We start from the raw sequence: 24,358 nt of genomic DNA on the forward strand, positions 1-24,358 counted from the left end.
AAAATCTCCAAAATTTTTTCAAAATTTTTCAATTAACAAAAATTTTGGTTAATTCTCTCAAAAAATCGCAAACAAAGAACTTTTTATTGTTTTGACTGAGTTCACTGACTTCAACAACCAAAAAAATATTGCGTAATATCAATTTTCTGTTGAAAAATGACGCTAAAATATCTCTCACGAAATCCTCTCTTCTCATTTAAAACAATAACTTCGATGTTGGTTATCTTCCACTCAATAAAGATAATTATTGAGTACAAAACAAATAATAATTTTTTGCTCAATTCAGTCGTTTCTCATCTTTCGTGCATTCCAGACCTGTTTTCGCTTCTAAAAAATGTCAGCAAATTTCAACACCGACGAGCTCGTTCCTCCCCAATGGATGGACAAGGCCTTTTTCGAGCGTGCCCTCGGTTCATTTTGCCACGACAACGGAGTCATTGTCAAAAATTTCGAATCAAAGCCCGCCACGAAGGTCGGCGATCACTTTGCCAGCATCATGTTCCGCGTGATGATCGAATATGACTCACCCAAGTACAAAAAAATCGGCGAACGCATGAGTGTCATTCTCAAAACGGTTCCCGTTATGGAAGGAGTCAAGGCGGATTTTCTCAAGGATAGCTCGGCATTCCGCACGGAAATGCAAATGTATGGAAAAGTACTTCCGGAGATGGAACGAGTGTTGGCAGCTTCGGGCGACAATACCATTCTTGGTCCAAGGTTCGTTTTTATCAAATTTTATAATTTTTTTTATCTCTTTCGTAATTACTGATTGAATTATTGTGCGCGAAATCATGATTTGACGTCACTTATCAAAATAAACTATTTTATAGACTTATTTATCAAACGAGTGATCCGGCGCCGATCATCATCATGGAAGATATTTCCGTTTTGGGCTATGAAATGACCGAAAAAACGCTCGGTTTTGACGATGCAAAGATGGTAGCTTCGCGTTTGGCCAAATTTCATGCTGCTTCGATGTATCTTCAAGCGAACGGCATGGATTTGAGCAACTTTACTGACTCTTGGATCATGTCCAAAGTACCAGGTTCGGACGATACCGTCGTCGAGAGCTTCATGCTTCCAACAATTGACCTCCTTGTTGAAGTTGTTGGCGAATGGGAAGGCGATTGGTCGCATGTCATTGAAAAATTGAAGAACACTCGAGCTACAATGGCGGAAAAACTGCGAAATGTGTATTTGGGCAAGAACGAAAGAACGTTCTCCGTGTTAAATCATTGCGATTTCCACTCGAAGAACATGATGTTCAAAAAAACCGAAGGAAAAATCACGGAATTGTTGCTTCTTGACTTCCAATTTTGCTTATGGAACTCGTGCTCGATCGATTTGGCTTATTTTAACTTCATGGTGTGCAATGCCGAAGCCCGTGAACGTCGTGCTGAGATGATGCAATATTATTACGACGAATTTTCGGGTACTTTGAAGAAGTTGGGATACTTGGGACGCATTCCTACGTTGCTCGATATCAATATTGATTACTTGAAAAATGGAATAATTGGTAAAAAATTAAATTTTTATTTTTTTATGAAATTTTAACAAATTTTAATGTTAGAATTGATGCTTACCACGGGAATGATGATGCTTCTATTTGCGGATTTCTCTCAAATTAAAACTGAAGAGATGTTTGACATGACAGATCCATTAGCGATGCACCGTATAACAATGAGAAATCCGGAATATACGAAAATTATGCAAGAAGAATTGAAGAGAATGGTTGGTTTGGGGATTGTTGGCTGATTTTTTGAACAAAAACTTCAATTTTAGTACATTTTTGAGGAAAAAATAAAAATTTGTTGAAAAAGTTAAAAAATTTTTTTTAAATTTTTTTTTTTCTTAAAAATTTTTTAAAGTTATGATTTTTCAAAATTATAAAAATATGATAAAATTTTTGTTAAAATTAATTTTTAATAGTTTTTGAACAAAATTTTATAAAAATGCAAAATTATATAGAATTTCCTTGAAAATTTTTGAAATTATGATTTTTTAAAGTTTTAATTTTATTTTATTATTTTTTTTCTTTAAATTTAAAAAAAAGTACCTTGAATTAGCAAAGCAAATTCGAATTGTAGTATATGTTTGTTACATAACCCGTTTGTGTACCGAGTCATTGTTTAGTTTAAGAGAAATTATTGCCAATTCTTGTACTAAAAAACTACAAAAAAGACTTTTTCTAAATTTTGCGTTTCCGATGTACAGGAGCCATTTAAAGATGTTAGCAAAAAAAATTGATTAAAAAAAATTTAAGTCAAAATCCTCTTATTATGAGGGCTCATGTACAGATTTTTGAAAATTAAGCTAGATCACGGTTCTTCGTCTCAAAATGAAGGTTTTGATGTTAGAAACAACTTTTGTTTTGGACTTTTTCTAAATTTTGCGTTTTCGATGTACAGGAGCCATTTAAAGATGTTAGCGAAAAAAATTGATTAAAAAAAATTTAAGTCAAAATCCTCTTATTATGAGGGCCGATTTTTGAAAATTAAGCTAGATCACGGTTCTCCGTCTCAAAAAGAAGGTTTTGATGTTAGAAACAACTTTTGTTTTGGACTTTTTCTAAATTTTGCGTTTTCGATGTACAGGAGCCATTTAAAGATGTTAGCGAAAAAATTGATTAAAAAAAATTTAAGTCAAAATCCTCTTATTATGAGGGCTCACATACCGATTTTTCAAAATTAAGCTAGATCACGGTTCTCCGTCTCAAAATGAAGGTTTTGATATTAGAAATAACTTTTGTTTTGGACGTTTTCTAAATTTTGCTTATTCGGCTATAAAAATAAGGATACTTTTTTGCCCAAAAAATGACGTTTTTTCGTCATTTTTCCCAACTTTGAGGCCTGGGCTCGAGATTTTTTTGTTCAAGCCGGGAAATTTTAAAATTAAAAAAAATTCTGACAATTTTTCGACGTTTTCTCGATAGGGTATCACAAAATGGGCCTTTTTTAAAAAGTAGTTATAACATATACTACAATAAAATTTTAATAACTTTTCAATTTAAAATTTAATTTAATAAAAATTTCAATTTAATTTTAAAAAAATATTTTGAACAATTTTATGAGTATTCGATACTTAAAAAAATTAAAATATAAAAATTTTCAAGTATTTTAACGATTTTTGTTATTTTTTTCACTTCAAAACGTTTACTGACATCTATTGCCAAAAAACATTTAAAATAAAACTGCGCATGCGCAACATGTTCAAACACCAAAAATACCGTTATTGAAAATAAACTCATTAAAAATCCATCAAAATTTTCCATTTAAAATTCATTAAACACTTCAAATACCTTCAAAATTGAAATTATCATGAAAAATTATCAAAATCTCATTTAATTCATGCTCTAATAAAAAAAATTATCTCGTAATTACTCAATTTCCTGCAGTTATCAACAAATTCACAAAATCTAAAAATAAACAAAAAAGCGACAAATTAATCAAAAAATAACCCAAAAGCGACAAAAGCACCAAAAATAATTTTTATCTGCACGTCATTCGTGATAACGATGATAAAATAAAAATAAACTCGACCATGACAACAAAATTTTTTGGATGATATCTGTCTGTCCAACCTGTCTTGTAACTTTTAACTAAGTTGTCACAGAGAAATTTATTTAAAAATAGTAAATAAGTACTTACCTTCATTAAATTTGTATTTTCACTGATTACATGGCACAACAAGTAATTTTGTCGGTCATTACCTTTGATGCTTTTAGTTGGAAAAGTTTTGATAAATTAATGAAAATTTTTATTATTTATTAACAATTTTTGTTTTTTTTTTATTTGTCTTCATATCCTTATTATTAATAATTATTTTTTTTTAAATAATATCCTGAAGGTATTGTTTTCAATTTTTTTTTCTGTCTTATAATCTTTAATAAGGGAGCATTTTTAATGCTTTTTTACATTTATCACCACTATTTTATGCAAATTTGACTTCTTTTATTTTTATAACAATTTTTATTTCCTAATTTCTTAAGTTTTACTTGGTTTTTTTTAGACATTCGAATAATTTTTTAATGTGTTCTTGGAAGTTTTTCTTTCAAACCGTGTCGAGTGGGGTGAAATCATTATGACCTATTGATTATTTTATTTAATATTTATTACAAAAAATGTAAAAAAAAATTCCTGACCGACGTTGATTATTTTATTTCTTATTATTTACGTAATTTTTCTCCTAATTCTCCTAATAAAAAAAAACTGGGCTGTGTCTTTTTTTTCTCTTAACATTAAATTTCTGATGTGACTTACAAAAAAAAAACGTATTTACAGAAATTAAGTGAATAAAAAAAGGACGCAAACAATAAAAGGAGCTTAAAAAGGTTCGTTGAGGGAGTTGAAAGGGACCAAACTCTAATATTCTACCGAGCAAGTGAGCGGCGAAAAAAAAGCAAGAGTATTCTATAAATAGCCTCTCAAAGGGTTTCTATATCTAGCTGCTTGTTATGGTTAATCGTATGTGAAATTCAATACAAAAAAAAACGCTCTCTATTTAATAAGTAAGTGTGACGCTATTTTTATGAAGTTTTTTTTTGTGATAAGTAACGATTTTGTGTTTTGATATTGATGCTTGGAAAACATATTGTTTCGGATTTTGCTCATTTAACTTAGATAAGAAAAACGTTTTGTTACTGTTCATGTTATTTCACGAGACGCATTGGTCGTTTTACGTTCAACCAGTCGCTGTCTTGCTGCATTTTCGTAAGTTCCTGGCCGAGTTTTTCGTATTCCGTGACCATCGCTTGTCGCACCATCTCGGCAAACTCGTCGCACTGGTCCATGTTCCAGCCTTTCGTGGGAATTGGATCGAGAACGGAGATGATTCCGTGTCCTAAGTAAGTTTTTTTTTAATTTTCGAAATTTTTTTTGTAAAAAAATTTAAAATTTCTTACCTGATCGCATCGAATTGTTCTTGTAGTCCATGAAATAGTACGGCGAGATAACGATAGGCACAACTGGCGCCTGAGCATTTATTGCAATTTTGAAGGCACCTCGTTTAAACTGGAGCATACCTTTGCCATAGCTGCGCGTGCCCTCCGGATATACCCAAATTTTGATGTTTTTACTGATGAGCAACTTTTCGCAGTCATCGAGCACTTTGTTGGCCTGCGCTGAATTCTTGCGATTGACAAATTCGACGCCAGCGAGCCACGATAATTGACCGAACGGCACGAGATAGAGAATTTCCTTCTTCACAATTAGTGTGGAGCGTGTGATCAATTCCCTGATATTTACTTTGGCTGCAAGAATTTTGAAGGAAAAACAAAAATTTTTTTAAAGGAATTCAATTTTCGTCTTTGGATGGGCATCGTCTTTGCGTCGTGAACAAACGAACCATATAATAACATCAAACACGAACAATATAAATGGAATCTAATCGAATTATTGCGCTCCGTGTTGTGTGGATTGGATATTGAAAGTGCATAAATTGAATTATTTATGAGTGAGTGATTACTTCTGGATTGCCGCAAAGAAGAAATCAGTGGCAGTAACTCCCCAATGTCATTAAAAATCCCTCAAAATAATGAAATTTCATCTATAGAAGTCTCTTTTTGGGGAAAAAATTAAGCAAAAATTATCGAAAAATACAAGATTTGAGGTAAGGAAACATTTTTTTACCCGAAATTGAATTTTTTTAACAAACGAATGACATCAGATCAGCTGTTGAGACAATCAATGAACTCAGATTTGCATTTTGAAGTCATAATTTATGAGAAGATTGCCATCAAAAAATATTAAAATTCGTCGTGTGACTCAAATTAAAAAAAAAATAATTTAATCCAATTTTTAATAGTGGTTCGAAAAACAAGAACTCAATTTTCGGCCAAAAAATTTTTATTTATTATTTTTTTATTTTTTTTTTTTAAATTATTTTTAATCAGAAAAAATAAGTTTTGCCTCATTTTACGGCTTTTTAAAGATAAATTCTTAAATTTATCAAAAATCAAGAATTTATCAAAAAATTTTTAAAATCTAACAAAAATTTTCTTCTCAGTGATTATGAAATAATGTGCGCCATTGTTACATCACAGAGAATTCATGATATTAAATTCAACACAACAAATTTCTTAATTAATATTCACGAAAGACATTTCATTATTTGATACCACGAATGGCTTTGTAGACACAAAATGATCCGAATATCGTTTCTGAATTAATTAAATAAATAAAATTTCAACCGGTTTATGGCAACAACTCAAAAAATTAATCGTATTTGATCAAAATATTTCTATAAAAAACATTTCCTAAAGCAAATATTTTAATTTTTTGGTCCAACAGCTGATTGTTGACTCGGATTTTATAACAACAACTGACGTCATAAATTTTGTTTTTTAATTTTAGACACGTTTTTCAACAACTTTTAGTTTCATTTGGACTCGAAATAGGCGGAGAGATGAAAAGATATGATATAAAGTGGATTTTATTTGCCAAATATTGAAAAATATTGTCGGAACTTTGACATTTTATCATAAAATTTAATCCGAAAACCTGTTTGAATGCGAAAAATTAAGTGCATTCTCATGTGAATGTGACGAAAAATAAACAACGAGCAATTCAATGACAATTTATCGTCTCATTGCTCTGTTGTTGTTTGAGCTATGGATGCACGACGTTGTCACATTTTATTGATAAATTTGCTCCAAATATGCATTTGCGATAGATGAGATGTACACATGTAGCTCAGCTAGGTCAAGAAATTCTAGAATTTGTGTTTTTTGCGTCGTTGTCGCGTGTTTTTGATTTAATAATCACACGCGAAGTGATGAGATGCGTAAATTCGGCACAAAAAACGAGTTTTTTGTTGATCTTCGCATTTAGCGAGACGAAAACTTTCGCTGAAGGGTGCACTTTCGGCGTTGTCATCGTAAAAAAAACATGTTTAAATAGTTTTTTATCTGCCGTTACGTTATCTAGGCCACGAACTTTCGAATGTATGCTGAGCGAGTTGCATGTAAAGACAATGAAAAAGCATGCAAATTCATGACGTAACGTCGGTTCGCTTGAATTTCGGGCCAATTAAAGCACTTTTATCCTTGAAAAAGATAATTTGTTCATTTTTTTGTGATTTCAGGTCGAGTGTGACGATGAGACGTCTTCAATTAATAGTCGAGAGCGGATGAGTTTTTTCTCGAACGCGCAGAATTTTAATTATAGCTGTCAGTCATGGTGTAGAGATGTTGACGTTCGATAGATGAAGGGAGCAACGTCAGTCAATTTTGATGGAAAATAATGACTTTTCATTAAAGGATGTCAATCAAGGGCGAATTTTATCATTTTTTATGGAAAAAATTATTCAAGTGATAATCAATGGCATGTTTTTTTTATCGCTTTTCGAGAAGTTTGAGCATAGAGGATAACGAAATTGTCAAAATAATATTTTTATTTATAATAAAACAATAGATTTTATTAAGAAACTTTAATTTTGAAGTACAATTGAACTTAAAAATGCTCGAGAATTTTTAAAATTATAATTTTTTATATGAATTTCATGAATTTTTTGTACAGAATTTAATGAAAATTTGACAAAAATGTCAGATTAATCAAGATTTTTCGTTAAAACTCATATTTTTAACATAAAAACTTTGAAAAATATTTATTTAGAGTTCAACTTCATTGCTAAAAAAGATTAAATCAACGAGTTAATAAACTTGAAATGAAATTTTATTCAAGATTAATGAATTTTTTTAATATGAAAAAATAATTTTTCATTTTTTTTTTGTTTAAAATATTTTTTTTTGACAAAATTTGCATTGAACTCTTGAAATTTTAATTTCATAATTTTTTATTTATTTTTTTTTAGTCAAAATATAAACTTTATCGTTTTGAAATATTTTTTGGAATTTATTTTGTGATAAAATCGAAAACATCAAATTTTATAACGAAATATATCTGTTGGAAGTTTAATTTTGTTAAAAAAAAAATAAGAACTTTTCATGTTTTTCTTCCAAATTTACATTCAAAAAACTATATTTGCTTCAAAATTTAACTAAAACTCCAAATATTCGCATGTGACACGACATCCAAGACAATTTATGACTCTTCACCTTTCAAGAAAAAACCTACCAGCCAACACAGTGTAAAAGGAAAGTGTAAGGAAAAAACCAATTTTTCTTAGTTAACTTTTTTTTTTGGTTCGACGTGTATTTTTTGAAATGTTAAAAAATATTACAAAAAATGACTTAAATGATAAAAATTAATAAAATAAAATAATTAATGATGGGTTGGTTTTATTTTTTTGAATAAAAATAATTAAATTGAGCTTCCACATTAATTCTATACATACATTTTGTGCTAACCATAAAAAAATGTAATAAAAATAATACTATCTCTATGAAAAAATGTTAAGCTGTACACCAAAACGTGGCTTGAACAACACCACAAGGACACATACACAGGGCCAATATTGTCTTAATATGTTTTATTGTCTGTTTTTGTACTGCGCGGCAGCGACACATATTTACTCAGTTCGTTTTTTGGGGACAAATTTGGAATTTGGGTCAAGAAACTCTGAGATTCTCTTAGCCAGCGCTAGACACAAATCCGGGTTTTGGCATATTAATGGTAAATGTTACTTTATTTGGATCTGAAATTGTAGAAAAATTGCTTTTTTGAGTAAATTGTCTCGTAAATTTTTCAATGAAGTGTTTTTTGTTTGTTAATTAGCCAAAAAAAAAAGAGTTTTTTGTTTTAGTTAAATAAAAAAATTAAAAAAGACCTCAAGAGAGAAGGTAAAAAACGAAAGCGAAAAAAAATTTATTTACAAAGACGTTCATAAAATCGCCAGACAGACAGATAAAAAAAAAGTTAGAAAAAGTGTACAGTGTCTTGTAGTGTACTTAAATTGTGTAACGTAAAAAAAAAACAAGAGAAAGCATTGAAAGTGTTAGGAAAAAAAGTGTTATTTTTGTGTCTACTTCATTGAGATGCCTGTATTTATTTATGTATATGAGATTGATCAATTACCAATATGTTGAACCAAAACCCGCGTGTCAATTATTAAAAATATAATTATCGTAACAAAAAAATCGATTGACCAACCAAACCACCATCAAAACAGATTTTTTTTTTGTTATCACATTTCACCTTTTTTTATTTATTTATTTATGTCCAAGTTACGGTGCATTCACATTCCAGCTGTTTAGTATGTGTGGAATAATGTAGTAGTTTCGTGTGTTTTTGTTGTTGTTGTTATTATTGTGATTATGAATCAAGACAAATATTGTGTAAAATTCATGTTTCGCAAAATTAAAATTTTTTCAGTGAAATTTAAGTGATTTTTTTAAATTTAATTTTTATAGTTACTGAATCTCATCAAAAGTACAAAAATTTTTATTTAATTTCATAAAAAATTCTTAAAGGCTTAATATTTAAGATTCCATAAGGAAAAATTTTAAAAAATTTAAAAATTTTGAAAAAAATATATTTTGTATTTTTTGGTACAACAAGTATTTTTTGAAAAAAGGAGCTTTACAAAATTAATTTAACATAAAAAGGATATAAATAAATGAAACTTTGAGCCAAATTTGTGTGAAAATTTGAAGTTTTTTGATGACAATAAACATTTTCAGCAAAATTTGTTTTTAAGACAAACTTTTTAAGAACTTTTTAAGACAAAAAAAAACTTTTTAAGTCAGATTTGCATCAAAATTAAGTGATTTTTAGACAAAAGTATTTTTTGTGAGATGTCTTTTTTAGGTACATTGACATTAATTTCTTGCAAATAATTCTTGTTTTGCCTTAAAAAATCAAAAAACTGTCAAATGACAATTTCTGCATAAAAAAATAATTATTGAATATTTTTTTTAATTTCAGACGTTAAAATTATCTGTAGGTATACCTTTAAGTTGAATGACATTAAATTATTTTTTAAAGAACAATTTAAAAAAAAACTCGGTTTAAAAATTTTAAATGTAAATGAGTCCAGAAAGAATTAAAAATTAACAAAAAATTCGTTACAATTGTTATTTAATAAGGAAAAATATTTTTTCAATGATTTTTCTCAAATTGTATCGATATTTTCTAAAGTTTTTTAATAGCTTTAGAAAATGACAAAAAAAAATATAAACAAAAATTGTAAATGGTTATTATAAAATTATAATTAAGTTTTTTGCTTTGAAATGTGTGAAAATATAAAACATGTTAAAATTTATAAAATTTAATTAATTTTTATTTAATTTAAATTAAAAATTAAAATTAATTAAAATTCATTAATTTTTGTTATATTTTTTTGAAAAATTTCTAAAAATAAAATTTAGTTAGTATTTTAGAAAAATTTTAGGAAATTTAGGAAAATTTTTAGAAAATTCCTTTGATTTGAAATGAAAAATGAATGAAAAAAATCCATATTTCTCGATTTGCGAGACGTAAATTTCTTACATTCTTTAAAACAAAAAAAATCCTTGGAAAAAACGTGAAAAAAGTCTATTGTTCAATTTGAACAACCGAGCGAATGAATGAATGAACTAAGTAGTGCACCGTTTCTTGTTGTGTTTTTTATCACTACCTACTATTATTTATTATTACCGCACGAAGCAAAAATATATAAATAAATAAGTGAAAAGACAATGTCCGTAAAGTCTATTGAATTACGATTGCCGACTCGAGTATTGCATTCAATTACGTCGCTTGTTCGGTGCAGTCGATGTGCAACACATATAATTAAAATACAATCAAGTTAGTCGATCGGAACAAGAACTAAGCTGTAGCTGTTGTTGTTGTCAATCGAAAAGTTGCAAAGTGTGACAAGATGGAACGATGTAAAAATAGTTTTAGAGAAGAAAAAAAAGCTATTTAGGAGGAAGGAGTCTTTTTAACATTGATGACCTTGATCGATAAAACGTGAGATGTGAAAAAAAAAGTTTAAAAGTGTTTTTAGTTGTTAGACAACTATCACCTATCAAAAGTTGTCCGAATTTGAATTTGATGAATGACGTAAATTAGGTTCGATTTATTTTGGATCAACATTTTTTTAGCCACGAGGATTTTTTTTTGTCTTTTTGAAGGATCGAGGTGTGATAAATGACATTGTTAAGTAGAACTGAAGCAAAAAAAAATTTTTTTGAAGAGATTCCAATGAAAAAAGGATTTCCTTCTGATAAAAACGAACATTGAATGATAGTTTTTTGTGCAGAAAAAACAAAAGTCATAAAGAAAAACTTTGTTTTATCGAAAGTTGCGTGAAATTCCCTTGATAAAAACCCATCATTTATTTAAGGACTTGTTTATTTTTGTTGTGAAAGTTCCTTCTGAAATCACTTTTCCATGTCATTAGAGCTCCATTAGCAAAGTTTGTCTTGTCGTTCATTTATTTTGATGTTTTTAGTAGTTTTGAATTAAATAAAAATATTTAAAAAGGTTTTTGGACTTCAATGGATCGAAAAATGTCATTAAAAGTTTCTAAAATACTTGAGTTAAACTTCCATAAATACTTCATTTTTGAACTAATTTTTAAACATAGAAACTTAGAGAGAATTTTTTATCTTAAAATATATTTTTTTAATTAATTTGGTGAAAAAAATCAACTTTTGACCTTCATGAGAAGAAAAAAATTAATTTGAGTACTTATCAAGTTTGTTTTTCCATCATTTTCAATTAAAATCTTACATTTTCAAGAGTTCAATTAATTTGTTTAATCTTCATTCTTCACATTTTTGACGTTTTTCTTACTTTCCATACTTGAAATTTAATTAAAAAATTGAATGGAAAATCATTCATTGTAAAAAAATTTCCATTCTAAGAACCTCTTGAGACAATTTCAAGATACTTGGAAAATTTTTAATAAAGAATGATTAACGAACTCAAGTACTTTATTTAATGAAAAATTATAGAAAATTTTCCATTTAAGATTTTTTTGTTCATTAAATTACGTTTAATTTAATTTTTTTAATGTATATTTTATAAATAAATTTTTAAAAAATAAAAATACATAAAAAAAAAATTAATTTAAAAAAAATTAAAATTTAATTAAAAAATAAATAATTTAAAAAAATAAATAATGCTGATAATTAAATTTTTTGAAATTTATTTTATTATTATAATTATAATTATTATTTTTTTTAAATTTGGTATTTATTTTTTAATTAAATTTTAATTTTTTTAAATTTATTTTTAATAAAATATTTTTTTGTGGCCAAAATTCCTTCAAACTCATCAATAATCGATTTCATGTAATTTCTTTCCATCACAAAAACCTCAAACATGCCAGAATAACTTTAATTAACGGGAAAACTTACGACAATTTCCATCACCAACGTAACCGACATCGCACCACAAACGTTTGGTGACAAAAAACTCGTTCATCACTTCCTCCCGTTTTACACTTTCATTCGTTTTACTTCCACAAATGTTTCACCTTTACTTCATTCCAAGCAGGTACGACGCAATAATTTGTCGTCGTCGTCCCGCATTTAATAAAATAATTCATTAAGTACCTTTTACCATCACAGAGACTCTTGTTTTTAATTGTTAGCAAAAATGTGTTGTTTTCGAAATTTTCTAGTCGCAACCCCTTTTTGTTGTTTCCGATTTCTATTGTAATTGTAAATAATTGCACACTGTGTCTGTATGTTTTTTTTTATGTGTTTGTTTGTTTATTTTGACATTAATATGGTTTCGAAGTGTTGTGCCCAAAGTACCAATTTAAAGAGTGAGAATGACGAATTAGAATTAAAGTTTCATAATTACCTAATAAGTCTAATTCTGACTGATGATTTACAACTAAAACACTGCCTTCCGGTTGTGCGAGAATATCGGAGCGTCGTATCTCCCATGTAATATCGATTGATGACGGAAGTTGGCGCACAACCCAACAAATTAAACTTTAAAAAATTAATTTTTAGTTTTTTTCCGGGAAAAATTAGGAAAATTGACGCTAACTCGATATTTACCTACAATTGTCGACATTTCGTGGGCGAAGGAGCATCACGGGCAGGATTATGATCGCAGCCATCGTGAATGTGTAGTAGAGGAAAAAGAGTTTCAAGTGATAACATAACTTGCTCTGTTGATTTATCACACTTGTAATTAAGTAGATAACTAGGTAGATGGAGAAAATTACGGCTACGACCCACAAGTAGGCGAGCACGAGCAATCGAAATAGTTCGTACATCTTTTTTTTTTGTTTTGTAAAAAAATATTTGTCACTTTTCTTCTTTTTTTTGTAATCTTATGTTACTACTATTTATTACATTTATGTACAACAACAATATTTTATGTATTGTGCGATGCTTATGTACGCTATAGACACAAATTTCTTTTTTTTTAATATATAATTTTTTGTTACACAACCACTCTAATAGCAATAACAACAAATTTTCTGCGTTCCAGTGCGATGTGATGTTGGTGCGTATTTTTTGGCAATTAATACGGAAATTTTTCTTACAGAATTCTCAAACTTAAAAAAATTTTAAAAACTTTTTTTCATATTTTTTTTTGCTTTTGTCGTGTACTCGATTGTACATTACGGCGCCCGCGGTGTATGGTTGAAAAATGTGTAGCTTTGTACGAACTACGAACAAAACTCGACAGACCGACTATTTTTTAAGTCATTACACGCACGCGGATTGAGCACTACTAACTTTGAATGGTTCAATATCGTTTCGACGAACTCTCTGCGTTGCGAGTCGAGTGAGATGGCGCAACAATTTCCATTGAAACGAGCGAGACAGTTGTATGAATGGCGGGACCGGTAGTTGTTGTACGTGGATTTTGGCGAACAATTGACTCTCCAGACAGTTTTTCACACATTCACATGTGTGTCTCGTGTTGTTGGTAGTATGTGTGAGAGAGCATAATTGCATGTGAGTCGCATAAGAAAATTATCGATTTTTGTGGATTTCTTCAATTTGCATTTCCTTCATTCATATTTTTATTTTTTTTCTCGTTTTTCGCTCGGTACGTGTGTATGGGAGTTATGTGTAGTGTACGAAAAAAAAGAGTAAACGAAGAGTAAATAAACAATAGTGAATGAAAAGCGAAAGTGAATTATCGTTTATTTATAAATAAAAACATTTTAATATCTCTCGGTGCGTTTGGAGAGCTACACAAGTAATTCACATGCCATTCCAAAGTACAAAATTTCTTAAAAAAAAAATAAAAACATGTTTCGTTGCAACACTAACACTACTGAATGAAATGTCGTTGCATCATGTTGAGACGAGAAATAAAAATATGAAAGAAATATGCACGCAATAAAAACGTGTCTGAATTCAACGAACCATTTATCGCTGACCTAGGACACCTTTTGCCAACGAAGAATGTGTTTTCTTCTCTCTCTCGTCGTCGACGACGCGCTTTGAAATGTTGTTTGGAATAAAGTTTATTTTTAAAAAAATGTTTATGTTGACTCAGAATGATAAGAATGTCAATGACTGCTAAATGCGAATTATTTTTAAATAATTCGAGCATACGTTGGCGCTTGCCAAAAATAAATTGGATTTGAAAGAGAAGAGAAATAAATTCAAATAAAAAGTGAAATTGGATTTTTGTTTAGAAATTTGTTTTAAAGTTCATTCATGGTTTGAATGTGAAAGGTCAAGATTTTTTTTTATTATCTGTGATTGTCTGGATTTTTTTTTCTTTTAATTTATCAAATGTAATTTTTATTCAAAATTTAAATAAATTTTTAAAAAAAATTCAATAAAATAAAAATAAAATTAAAAAAAAAAAATAATTGATTAATTAATTAAATTAAATTAAACAATTCATTAAAATAAATTAAAAAATAATTAATTAATTAATTTTTTAATGAATTAATTTTTTTTACGAAAAATTATTTTCATGCAATTAAATTCGAAGGAAAAAAAATTATATTTTACATTTAATTTTTTTATTTATTATTATTTTTTTTTTTTGAAAACATTAACGGTAAATACCTCAGTTCAAGAAAATAAGCATTTGCTTGTTAATTAACGGTAAAATGCAAAAAAAATATTTTTTTATCAATTATTTTTTTTTATTCTTTTAGATCCGGCTACAATCACTTTTAACACAAAAAACAAACATTTAAAATTACGATTACCATTCATGAATATTTTCTGAAAACTGATACTTTGGACTTAACACATTAAAAAAAAAGTACAATTAAAAATACTCCAGACTGTGTTATCACAAAATTCTTTTGCGCGTGTTTCGTTTTGTCAGACATTCAACAAAAGCAATTGAACTTTAGTGAGTGCGATTGTACTTTAATGTACCATTAACGAGCATTTGTCCTTGATCTTTGTCGAACGAGAGAAGAATCATCAAATATGTGACTGCTGTGGCAAGAATCTACAAAAAAAATTACAGAAAATCTAAGAAAAAATATTTTTTTTAGTAAAATTTAGAACTTACAGATGCGAAAAACCCGAAATTGATGGGAAAATATCCAGCACACGTGAAAACAATTGGATTATCGGTTATTTCGGTTGCAAGTTGAGTAATAACAGCAGGATCTTCTCCAAATTTCTGTAATTTATGGATGTTATATCCGATTTGGGAGCTCTAAAAGTAAAATTTCGTTTAAAAAAAAAAACTTAAAATTACAAAAAAGTTTTTTTACCAAGCCTTGACATTCAGTGCATGGATGAACAGACACCGCCATCGCAAGCATCAACGCCGAAATGTAGCAAATCATCTCCAATGGAGTCAACATATCAACATCTTTAAAAAGAATCGTGAAAAGCCAGTAACTTGTGCAAATTAAAAAGCATCCAAAGAGCAAAGCCAACATCAGCATCGACCATGCCGTGGAATTATTGACACAATTTGACAAATCCTTCAATTTTTGGTAATCGCAACGGATTTTCACCATTTCACGTCGTACTTTTTCACATGAAAACTTGTCATTAGCACGTTCGGTCTTCAGTAAATCCTCGAGATCCTCATTCAAAATTTCCAGTTTTATACGAATTCCGTCGGCCAACATGTTAAATTGAATGTTTCGAAAGAACATGAAGGCATTATGATACAAAAAACTCCAAACCTCACATCCGAAGAAGTTAATTGCGCCATAAATCCAAACGCCGAGCAGCGAAAAAAGAAACGGAACGAGGATGCTTTTCAATTTTAGCTTAAAGAGTTTGTCACTGAACCGTTTCGAGGATTCGTTGGCGAGTTCATACAAATTTTGAAATGCTCTTGATTGTTGTCGGCAATGAATAAAGCCTTCCACGATGTTAATGATGTAGGCGACAACACAAACTTAGTAAAAAAAAATTATTTGATTACATGTTAGTGAAGAAAAATAATAAAATATACTTACTGACGTGTAATCCGAACCCAACATAGACGAAAAATTGTCCGGAATATTTTTCCAACTGATACTGGGCGAAATTTATCATCAGTACAATCAACAAAATATTGACTAAGACATGAAATCCACAGAAAAATCGAGAAACAACTTTGATCCAACGAATCTCCGAGCATGGCATGAGTCCCAAAATCCGACAAACCCACAAAAGGGAGTGAAAAGTGACACTCATCAATGACATATTGCTCTTTCGATTACCAAAATAGTTCAGATCTGATATCAAATTGATGATCGATTTGGTCACACAATTAATTTTATTATTTTTTCAGGTTATTTTTATGTGTGTATCCGGTTTGACAGGACGAAACATACTAAATTTTGGTAGACAAATAAAAGTGACCGACATATAAAGTCAGATAATTCGCATGTTTAATTGCTTAATGGCTCTCTTGAGGATAATAACGCAATTGAAATACCAAGAAACTCATTTTTTTGGGAAGGGAAAGTAATTGACGGTAATTAAAATGAGCGTAACAGGCAACATTCAAAGGTCAAGGTCCTCGAATATCTTCAAAAAGTAAGTTTTTAGTCAAAACTTTGCTCAAATAGAACAATTTAAGTGATTCTGGACCAAAAATTACTTAAAAAAATATTTTTGGGAGTTCAAGATAACTAAATTTTTATGCAGAAACAACATTTATCACTCAATGAATCAAAATTAAATTATCAGAAAGTGCCTTAAAAGGTTCCATTGACGCCTTTTATGAGATTTTGTCCTTGATCTTTGTCAAAAGAGAGAAGAATCATCAAATAAGTTACTGATGCGGCAAGAATCTACAAAAAAATAAAAAAAAATTTCGAAAAAAAATTATTTCTTGATAAAATTTAGAACTCACGGATGCAAAAAACCCCAAATTGATGGGAAAATAACTAGCACACGTGAAAATAATTGGATTATCAGTGATTTGAGTTGCAAGTTGATTAATTATAGCGGGATCTTCTCCAAATTTCTGTAATTTATGGATGTTATAGCCGATTTGGGAACTCTAAAAGTGAAATTTCCTTAAAGAAAATTTTAAAAAATTAAAAAAAAAATTTTTTTTACCAAATTTTGACACAATGTGCACGGATAAGCAGTCAATCCCATAGTTATCATCAAGGCAAGAATGTAGCAAATCATCTCATAATGATGCAAAGTATGAATATTTTTAAAGAATGTCGAAAAAATCCAAAAAGTCATGCAAATAAGAAAGCTCATAAAGACCAAAGTTAACATCAGCATCGACCATGCCGTGGATTCATTGACACAATTCGACAAATCCTTCAATTTCAGGTAATCGCAACGAAATTTCTCCATATGACCTCGTACTTTGTTGTATAAAAAAATTTTAGTTTTTTCCATTTTTAGTAAATCCTCGATGTCCTCGTTGAGAATTTCCAGTTTTATGCGAATTCCATCAGATAACATTGCAAATTGAGTATTTCGTAGGAAAATAAAAGCGTTAAAGTAGAAAAAGACAATTGATTGGTTCCCGAAGAAGCGAAGAGCGCCATTCATCCAAATAGCAAGCAGTGTGAAAAGTATCGGAATAAAGACACTTTTCACTTTTAATTTGAATAATTTGTCGTTAAATCGTTTTGAGGACTCATTTGCGAGAGCGTACAAATGTTCAAACGACTTTGCTTGTGGACAACGACGGAAAAAGCTTTCCGAAATGTTGATGATATAGGCGACGACACACACTAAATAAATAAATTTCAATGATATTTCAATAGAAAAAGTAAAAAATCAACTCACAATTGTACAATCCGATTCCAACGTAGACGAAAAATTGACCGTTGTACTGTTTCAACATTTCCTGCCCAAAAGTGATGATGAGCATTATCATGATGAGATTGACAAAAACATGAAATCCACTGAAAAACATGGAAATTATTTTGATCCAACGAGTTCTTGAGCATGGCATGAGTCCAAATATCCGGAAAAGCCACAAAAGCGTGTGAAAAGTCAAATTCATCAACGTCATGATAATTTTTTATCAATTAAACCTCCCTAATAAATGTCTAAAAATTGGCTTTAATGAATAATTAATAATAGAATTCACTAAAATGGGTCAATTAATTAATACAATTATTTTTTATTAATTATTTTTGATGCCTTTTCCACGTGTGATCAGTTAAACGAGACGAAAATGACTAAATTTTTGTCAAAAAATGACAGGTTACAAGTCACACAATTCGCATGTTTAATTGCTTAATGGATCTATAAAAAGGAAAATTACAATAAAAATATTATGGGAACTATTTTTTGGAAAGGGAAAGTGATGGATCATAATTAAATTGAGACGTCGAGGTCTTATAAATTCGTAAAAAGACGATATTTGATCAAAATATTAGCTAAAAAAGTTTTAAAAAATTATTTGAATGACTTTAGAAGAAAAATCACATCTAATTTTATTAAAAACACATTTTTTTATGAAAAATTTTTGAGAAAATCGATTTAAAGGACCATTGTTTCATTAGTAACATTTCCAGATTTTACTTGATTTTCGTCAAAGTTTATGAGAATCATTAAATACGTAACAGTCGATGCCAAAATCTACAAAAAAAAGTTTGAGTTTTGCTCTAATGATAACTTTTAAAAGTCTTACAGAAGCAGAAAGTCCAAAATTGATCGGAAAATAATTTGCCATGGTAAAAGTTATGGGATTACTTGCGATTTGAGATGCAAGTTGATTCACATTTTCTGGATTTTCGCCCAATTGTTGAATTTTGTGGATATTATAAGCGATTTGAGAGCTCTAAAAATAAAATTTAATAAAAAGAATATTTTTTTTAGGTAAAAAAATAAAAAAAAAATCTTACCAAATTTGAACATTGAGTACATGGTTGATTAGAAACCGTTAAAAACAGCACCGTCACAATGATATAACTGACAGCTTGATGATTCCTCAACATCACAATATCCTTCATCAGGCTCAAAATGAACCAATAACTCGAGCAAATGAGAAAAACTGTATAAACAAGACACAAAATCAGCATCGACCATCCTCCAGTGTCGTTTAAGGTATCCGTTAATTGCTTCACAGCGGAGTAATCTGAACGAATTTTTTCCATTTTAGCACGTACTTTTTTCAAATCTATTGAAATATTGTCCTTTTCCTGCTCGAAAATGTCAATTGTATCTTCATTGATGATTTCAAGTTTGATTCTGATGCCATCCGCAAACATGTAAAACTGCGCCATACGAAGCAGCATAAAGGCATTGAAGTAAACGAACGCCAACGCATTCAATTCGAAGACTTCAAACATCCCGATGAGCCAATTGCCTAACAAAACACCCAGCAATGGGAACATAATCATGCCTTTAAGCTTGAGTTGAAAGACTTTGTCGGTCATTCGTTGTGAAACGTCTTTTGCTAAGCAAAATAAATGATTGTAGAGACAAGTTTGCTCCTTGCGATAAATAAAAGTTTCGATAATGATGATGATATTTGCGATACAAGAAGCTAAAAAAAATTAAAAATTTTAAGATTTTGTATGAAAATGAAGAAAAAAACTTACCAAAGTACAATCCAAAACCAACATAAACGTAAAAAGCTTTTGGAAACTTCTCAAGGACTACATTCGAGAACACGGTCAAAATAATCATCATTCCAATATTAAGTGCAATTTGAAGCACGCTGAAAATTTTCGATATAAATCCAATCCAAGCAGTTTCCGAGTCCGGCAGAAATCCAAAGACTCGGAAAAGCCACAAAAGTAAGCTGAACAGGTATTTAACCATCTTTCCGTTCGTTTCGAATGACCACTTGTTACTGAATGACTAATGGCATCAATACTCAAATTAATGTTCAATTTGTTTATTTAACCAAAGCCTTTCTGAAAAAAAATAAGAATTTGAGCGTATTTTCATGTTATTATATTTTTTTTTTGTTTAAAAAAAATTTTAGTCACGGAAAGGCAAAAAATTAAAAATAATAATAAGTGAGAAAAAAATTTCCTCAATAAATTTAATTTACTTTAATTTAATAACATATCGAGGAAAAAAATAATTAATTATAGGAATTACGTTCCGGCAGTCCTTTTACTAGTTGATATGTGTCACGTAAAATAAACTTGTGGATTTTTTATTTGTTATGTGGTTAAAATAAAAGTTTTAAAGGGACAATTTACAGTTAATTTATAAATTGTTATTAGATCGATACAAACATAATTTTTATTTTATAAAAAAAAATTTAATGAAAAAAAATTTTTTTTGTTCTTCAAGCTACTTTTTGGTTTCTTTTGGCAATTAAAACTTAATTTTAAAAATTTAAAATTTGATTAATTTCTATTAATTAATTTAATCAACTTAATTTAGTTTTAATTATTTTTTTTTAATTTATTTAAATTTTTCAACTTTTTAACTAAATTTGCTTCAATATTATTTGATTTTTTTTAATTATTTTGTTTAAATAATTTAAATTAATTTAATTATATTTTTAAGATTTTTGTTGAAAAAAAACTATAATTAAAAGAAATTTTCCAAACCGCCTAACCGTTAACCTATTATTTAACGTGTGAATAGTTAAAGCAAACTAAAACTACTGAAAGGAAATTCCTCATTTTATGACCGTAATATAATTCACGTCCTTAAATTATATGTTCAAGTTCCCATGAGATCCCATCAGAATGACGACAAGGTACGAGAGAATCGATAATGACATAATAACGCCTGCCAAACAAGTTTTCTTCACGTGATGGAAAAAAAACTGCAGTTGATTCGTTGTACTACAATTGATAAAAATCGTCCCAAACTTCGGCATGATTGACAGTTACGGTTGTCTCTTCCTTTGGTGTTTGATCCAAACTGATAAGTATCATGAGGTAAGTTATGCTTGTCGTGCACATCTAAAATTTATAGTGAAAAAAATTTGATTTAAAATTTAAAATTTTTTTTAAAACTCACTGTTCCTATTAACTGATAATTTAACGTGAAAAATTCTCCAGCAGTAAAAATTATTGGATTTTGTGACACAAAGTTCGTGGTTTGGATTACTAACAGTAAATTCTCGGAATTTTCAGCTAATAAGTGGATGTTTATTCCTATCGATTTGCTCTGAAATTGTTATTTTTTTAATATTTGGAAGTAGAAAAATATTTTAACAGCTTACCAAATTGATACAATCCTGTCCTGGCTTCGTAGCCATGCAAATAAGCACAACTGGAGGAAAAACTTGACAAAAAAGTATCGTAAAATTCACGATTTGTACGTTTTTCAGCAACGACAACATCATCCAGTACGTCGTACAAATACTTGTAGTTGCCAGCAACAAACTTAGCGACAAAAGCGTGAAAGAATTAACTTTATTGATTGTTTCTGATGTCCTCAAAACTCGTTTGTAAGCCTCTTTCACATTTAAAATTTGATTTTTCATTGAAATTTGATCAATTGAATGCTTTTTCTTGTTCAAATGTATCAAATTTCGATTAATTTGTTCCAATTCCAGCTTTATCAAGTCAAAAGCGATGCAAATTTGCAACATTCTGAGTACCAAAAACGAGCTATAATATACCCATCCAATGATAAGTCGCAACTTAAAGTATGCCATTTCAAAAATTGCCACCATTAGTGTTGGAAAAAGCACTAAAAATGCCACAAAATATTTCAAAGGAAGTTTTTTCAGCGATTTTCGATGTTCATTGTCTGCAAAATTGATTGTCCCGTAAAAATGATCTAAAATTGATGAAATATTGCTTCTGTTTTGCAGCAATTGTGTCATGCTGATCCAATATCCAACTCCGTAAACTACAAAAAATGTTAAAAATATAATTTTCACATTAAAAATTGAATACTTACTGAACTGCCAAACCATTCCCGTAATAATGATAAATTTAGTTAACTCGTTTATATTCTCTCCCTGTCTTATCATGTTGTAAAATGGCCAAATTGTTAAAATGGTTGTTGGAATTCCATGTAAAATGGTCATGCAAACACCAAAAATTGCAGTTTTTTTCGTTTTTGCTACGGGCAGAAATCCGCAAAAGCGTAAAATTCCCAAAAATATTGAAGAATATGCTCGTGACATTATTTGGCTGTACAAAAAATACGGAAGTCCACATCGAACGGCGACTAAAGGCTAAATGACTAAAAAAATTAACGCAAAATACTTGACTCAAAGGCAATTGATCACTTCTATGTGATATATTAGAGAAATTACGGAGGTGTGGCGCAATGTTTATGTTATCAAAAGTAAATATTTACACAATCTCCCATTGTTCTTGACCGATGAGACATGAAACAAATGCAATTTTGGAACATTTCACCCAAAAATTGTCTCTTTTTCCCGAAATTACGTCAAAAATGGACTCATCACGTACCTTCAGGTCATTCACATTAATCCTTTTTCACACGCGTGCTCCTGAAAAATTATAATTAATAAAAGTAATTAGTTTGATAGACAGACAAGGCTCTATTACAATCGTTAAAAAAGGTGTTATGACCAAAGTGAATCAATTAATTTAATTATTTGATGTTCATCCGCTGAGCAATCAGGAACTCATATCAAGATAAGACTAAAAAATTAAAAAATAATTAATTAAAAATGTTTAAAAACAAGAAATTAGTTGAAATTTTTACGTGGAGTGCTTTTTTGTGGTTCTTCAGATTTTTTGGAACACTTCCTGTGGCAAATGGAACGTGCAAAGACATGTTTTGTCGAGTGATGCTTGTGCTAAATGTGATTTTTGGCCTCGTTTTTACAGTTACTCCGATGTTCTTCATGAGGAAATTGACTGAACATTTTGAGGAATATTACATTCATGTTGCTATAATCTGGAATTTGAGTAAGAATTTTATTTAATTAATTTTAAATATTTTTTTTTTTCGTTAAAAATATTTTTTTCCATCTTTTAAAAATTTATTGAACAAAAAAAAAATTTTTTTAATATTTCAATTTTTTCGAAAAAAATTTTTTTATGTTTCAAATTTTTTTTTTGTTCAATAAATTTTTAAAAATTGAACAAAAAAAATTTATTGAACAAAAAAAAAATTTTTTTAAATATTTTAATGTTTCAAAAAAAATTTTTCTTAATATTTTCAGTGATTGCACTTTCGTATCTCATCAATGGCGTGGAATATTACATAAAAAGAGACAAAATAAGGCGAATTTTAATTGATTTGAACAACATTCAGCCTTCACACGAGAACATTTTCTCTCAACTGAAACGAAAAGTTTTTCAACGAAATATATTTTCCTTTTTAAGCCTCTTCATCGGCCAAATTATTGTAACATCATTCCTTTTTGCCATAAATCCACAATATTTTATCATAATTTACCTGCAACTTCAAAATATTATCCGAATTTTTCAATTCATTGTCGTTTTTGATACCGTTTCTGTCAAAATGGAAATTTTACGAGACGATGTAGTCTCATTGAACAAAAATAAGAGTTTTCTGAAGCCAAAAATTTTAACTGCAAACTTGATCAACATCAGAGAGGCTTATGAAGAATTACATGATACGGTAATGCTGATCAACGAAACAGGCGCTTACACTTTGTTATCTTCATTTATCGTAATGGCAACAGGATTCGCGATCATGACTTTTTGGCTTGTCCTTGGAATGTTGAAAAATTATCAAATTATTACACCGTCTCGTAAGGAAAAATTAAAATTTTTATTTTTTTTTTACATTTCGTAACTTTGATTCATAGATTATCTCGGAACGATCATCCCTACTATCGTGACAATCCTTCTTGCAGCGAACGGAGGACAAAAATGTGAAGAATTGGGCAACTCCATAAACAAAAACTTGCATAAATTGAGTGATCACGTCGAAGATTTGCAAATTTTGATCCAAATTACGAACCAAGTGGCACAAAATCCTGTTAATTTCACCGCTGCTGGATTTTTCACGTTAAATTTCCGCTTAATTGGTTCCATGTTCACGACAAGTATGACATATTTGATGATATTTGTCAGTTTTGACATAACTCCAAGGCGTGCAGAACGAAAATTCGTCGATCAGGAAAAGGCTTGGAGAGACATGTACAACGGAATTTAAATTTTTCCAAAAATTAAATAAATAAATTGATTAAAGGAACATCAAGGCACGTAAAAAAACAATAATTAATAA

At 29.3% G+C, this 24,358-nt stretch overlaps 2 protein-coding genes across 2 annotated transcripts; one reads left to right on the forward strand and one right to left on the reverse strand.

Moving 5' to 3' along the window:
* Positions 1-298: 298 nt before the first annotated feature.
* On the forward strand, positions 299-1,976 carry LOC134835833 (uncharacterized). Its single transcript, XM_063850819.1, has 3 exons — positions 299-717; positions 831-1,516; positions 1,571-1,976. The coding sequence occupies exons 1-3, from the start codon at positions 335-337 to the stop codon at positions 1,753-1,755; spliced, it is 1,254 nt and encodes a 417-aa protein (XP_063706889.1). The 5' UTR covers positions 299-334; the 3' UTR covers positions 1,756-1,976.
* A 1,881-nt stretch (positions 1,977-3,857) lies between these two features.
* On the reverse strand, positions 3,858-13,222 carry LOC134838026 (1-acyl-sn-glycerol-3-phosphate acyltransferase alpha-like). The gene is made up of 4 exons (XM_063853466.1): positions 12,896-13,222; positions 12,693-12,826; positions 4,901-5,248; positions 3,858-4,839 (listed from the first exon to the last, which is right to left on the reverse strand). Exons 1-4 carry the CDS (start codon positions 13,114-13,116, stop codon positions 4,649-4,651), a joined length of 894 nt encoding a protein of 297 aa, XP_063709536.1. The 5' UTR covers positions 13,117-13,222; the 3' UTR covers positions 3,858-4,648.
* Between the last annotated feature and the right edge of the window lie 11,136 nt (positions 13,223-24,358).

The sequence above is a fragment of the Culicoides brevitarsis genome, chromosome 1, assembly GCF_036172545.1.
Source record: "Culicoides brevitarsis isolate CSIRO-B50_1 chromosome 1, AGI_CSIRO_Cbre_v1, whole genome shotgun sequence".
Lineage (NCBI taxonomy): Eukaryota > Metazoa > Arthropoda > Insecta > Diptera > Ceratopogonidae > Culicoides > Culicoides brevitarsis.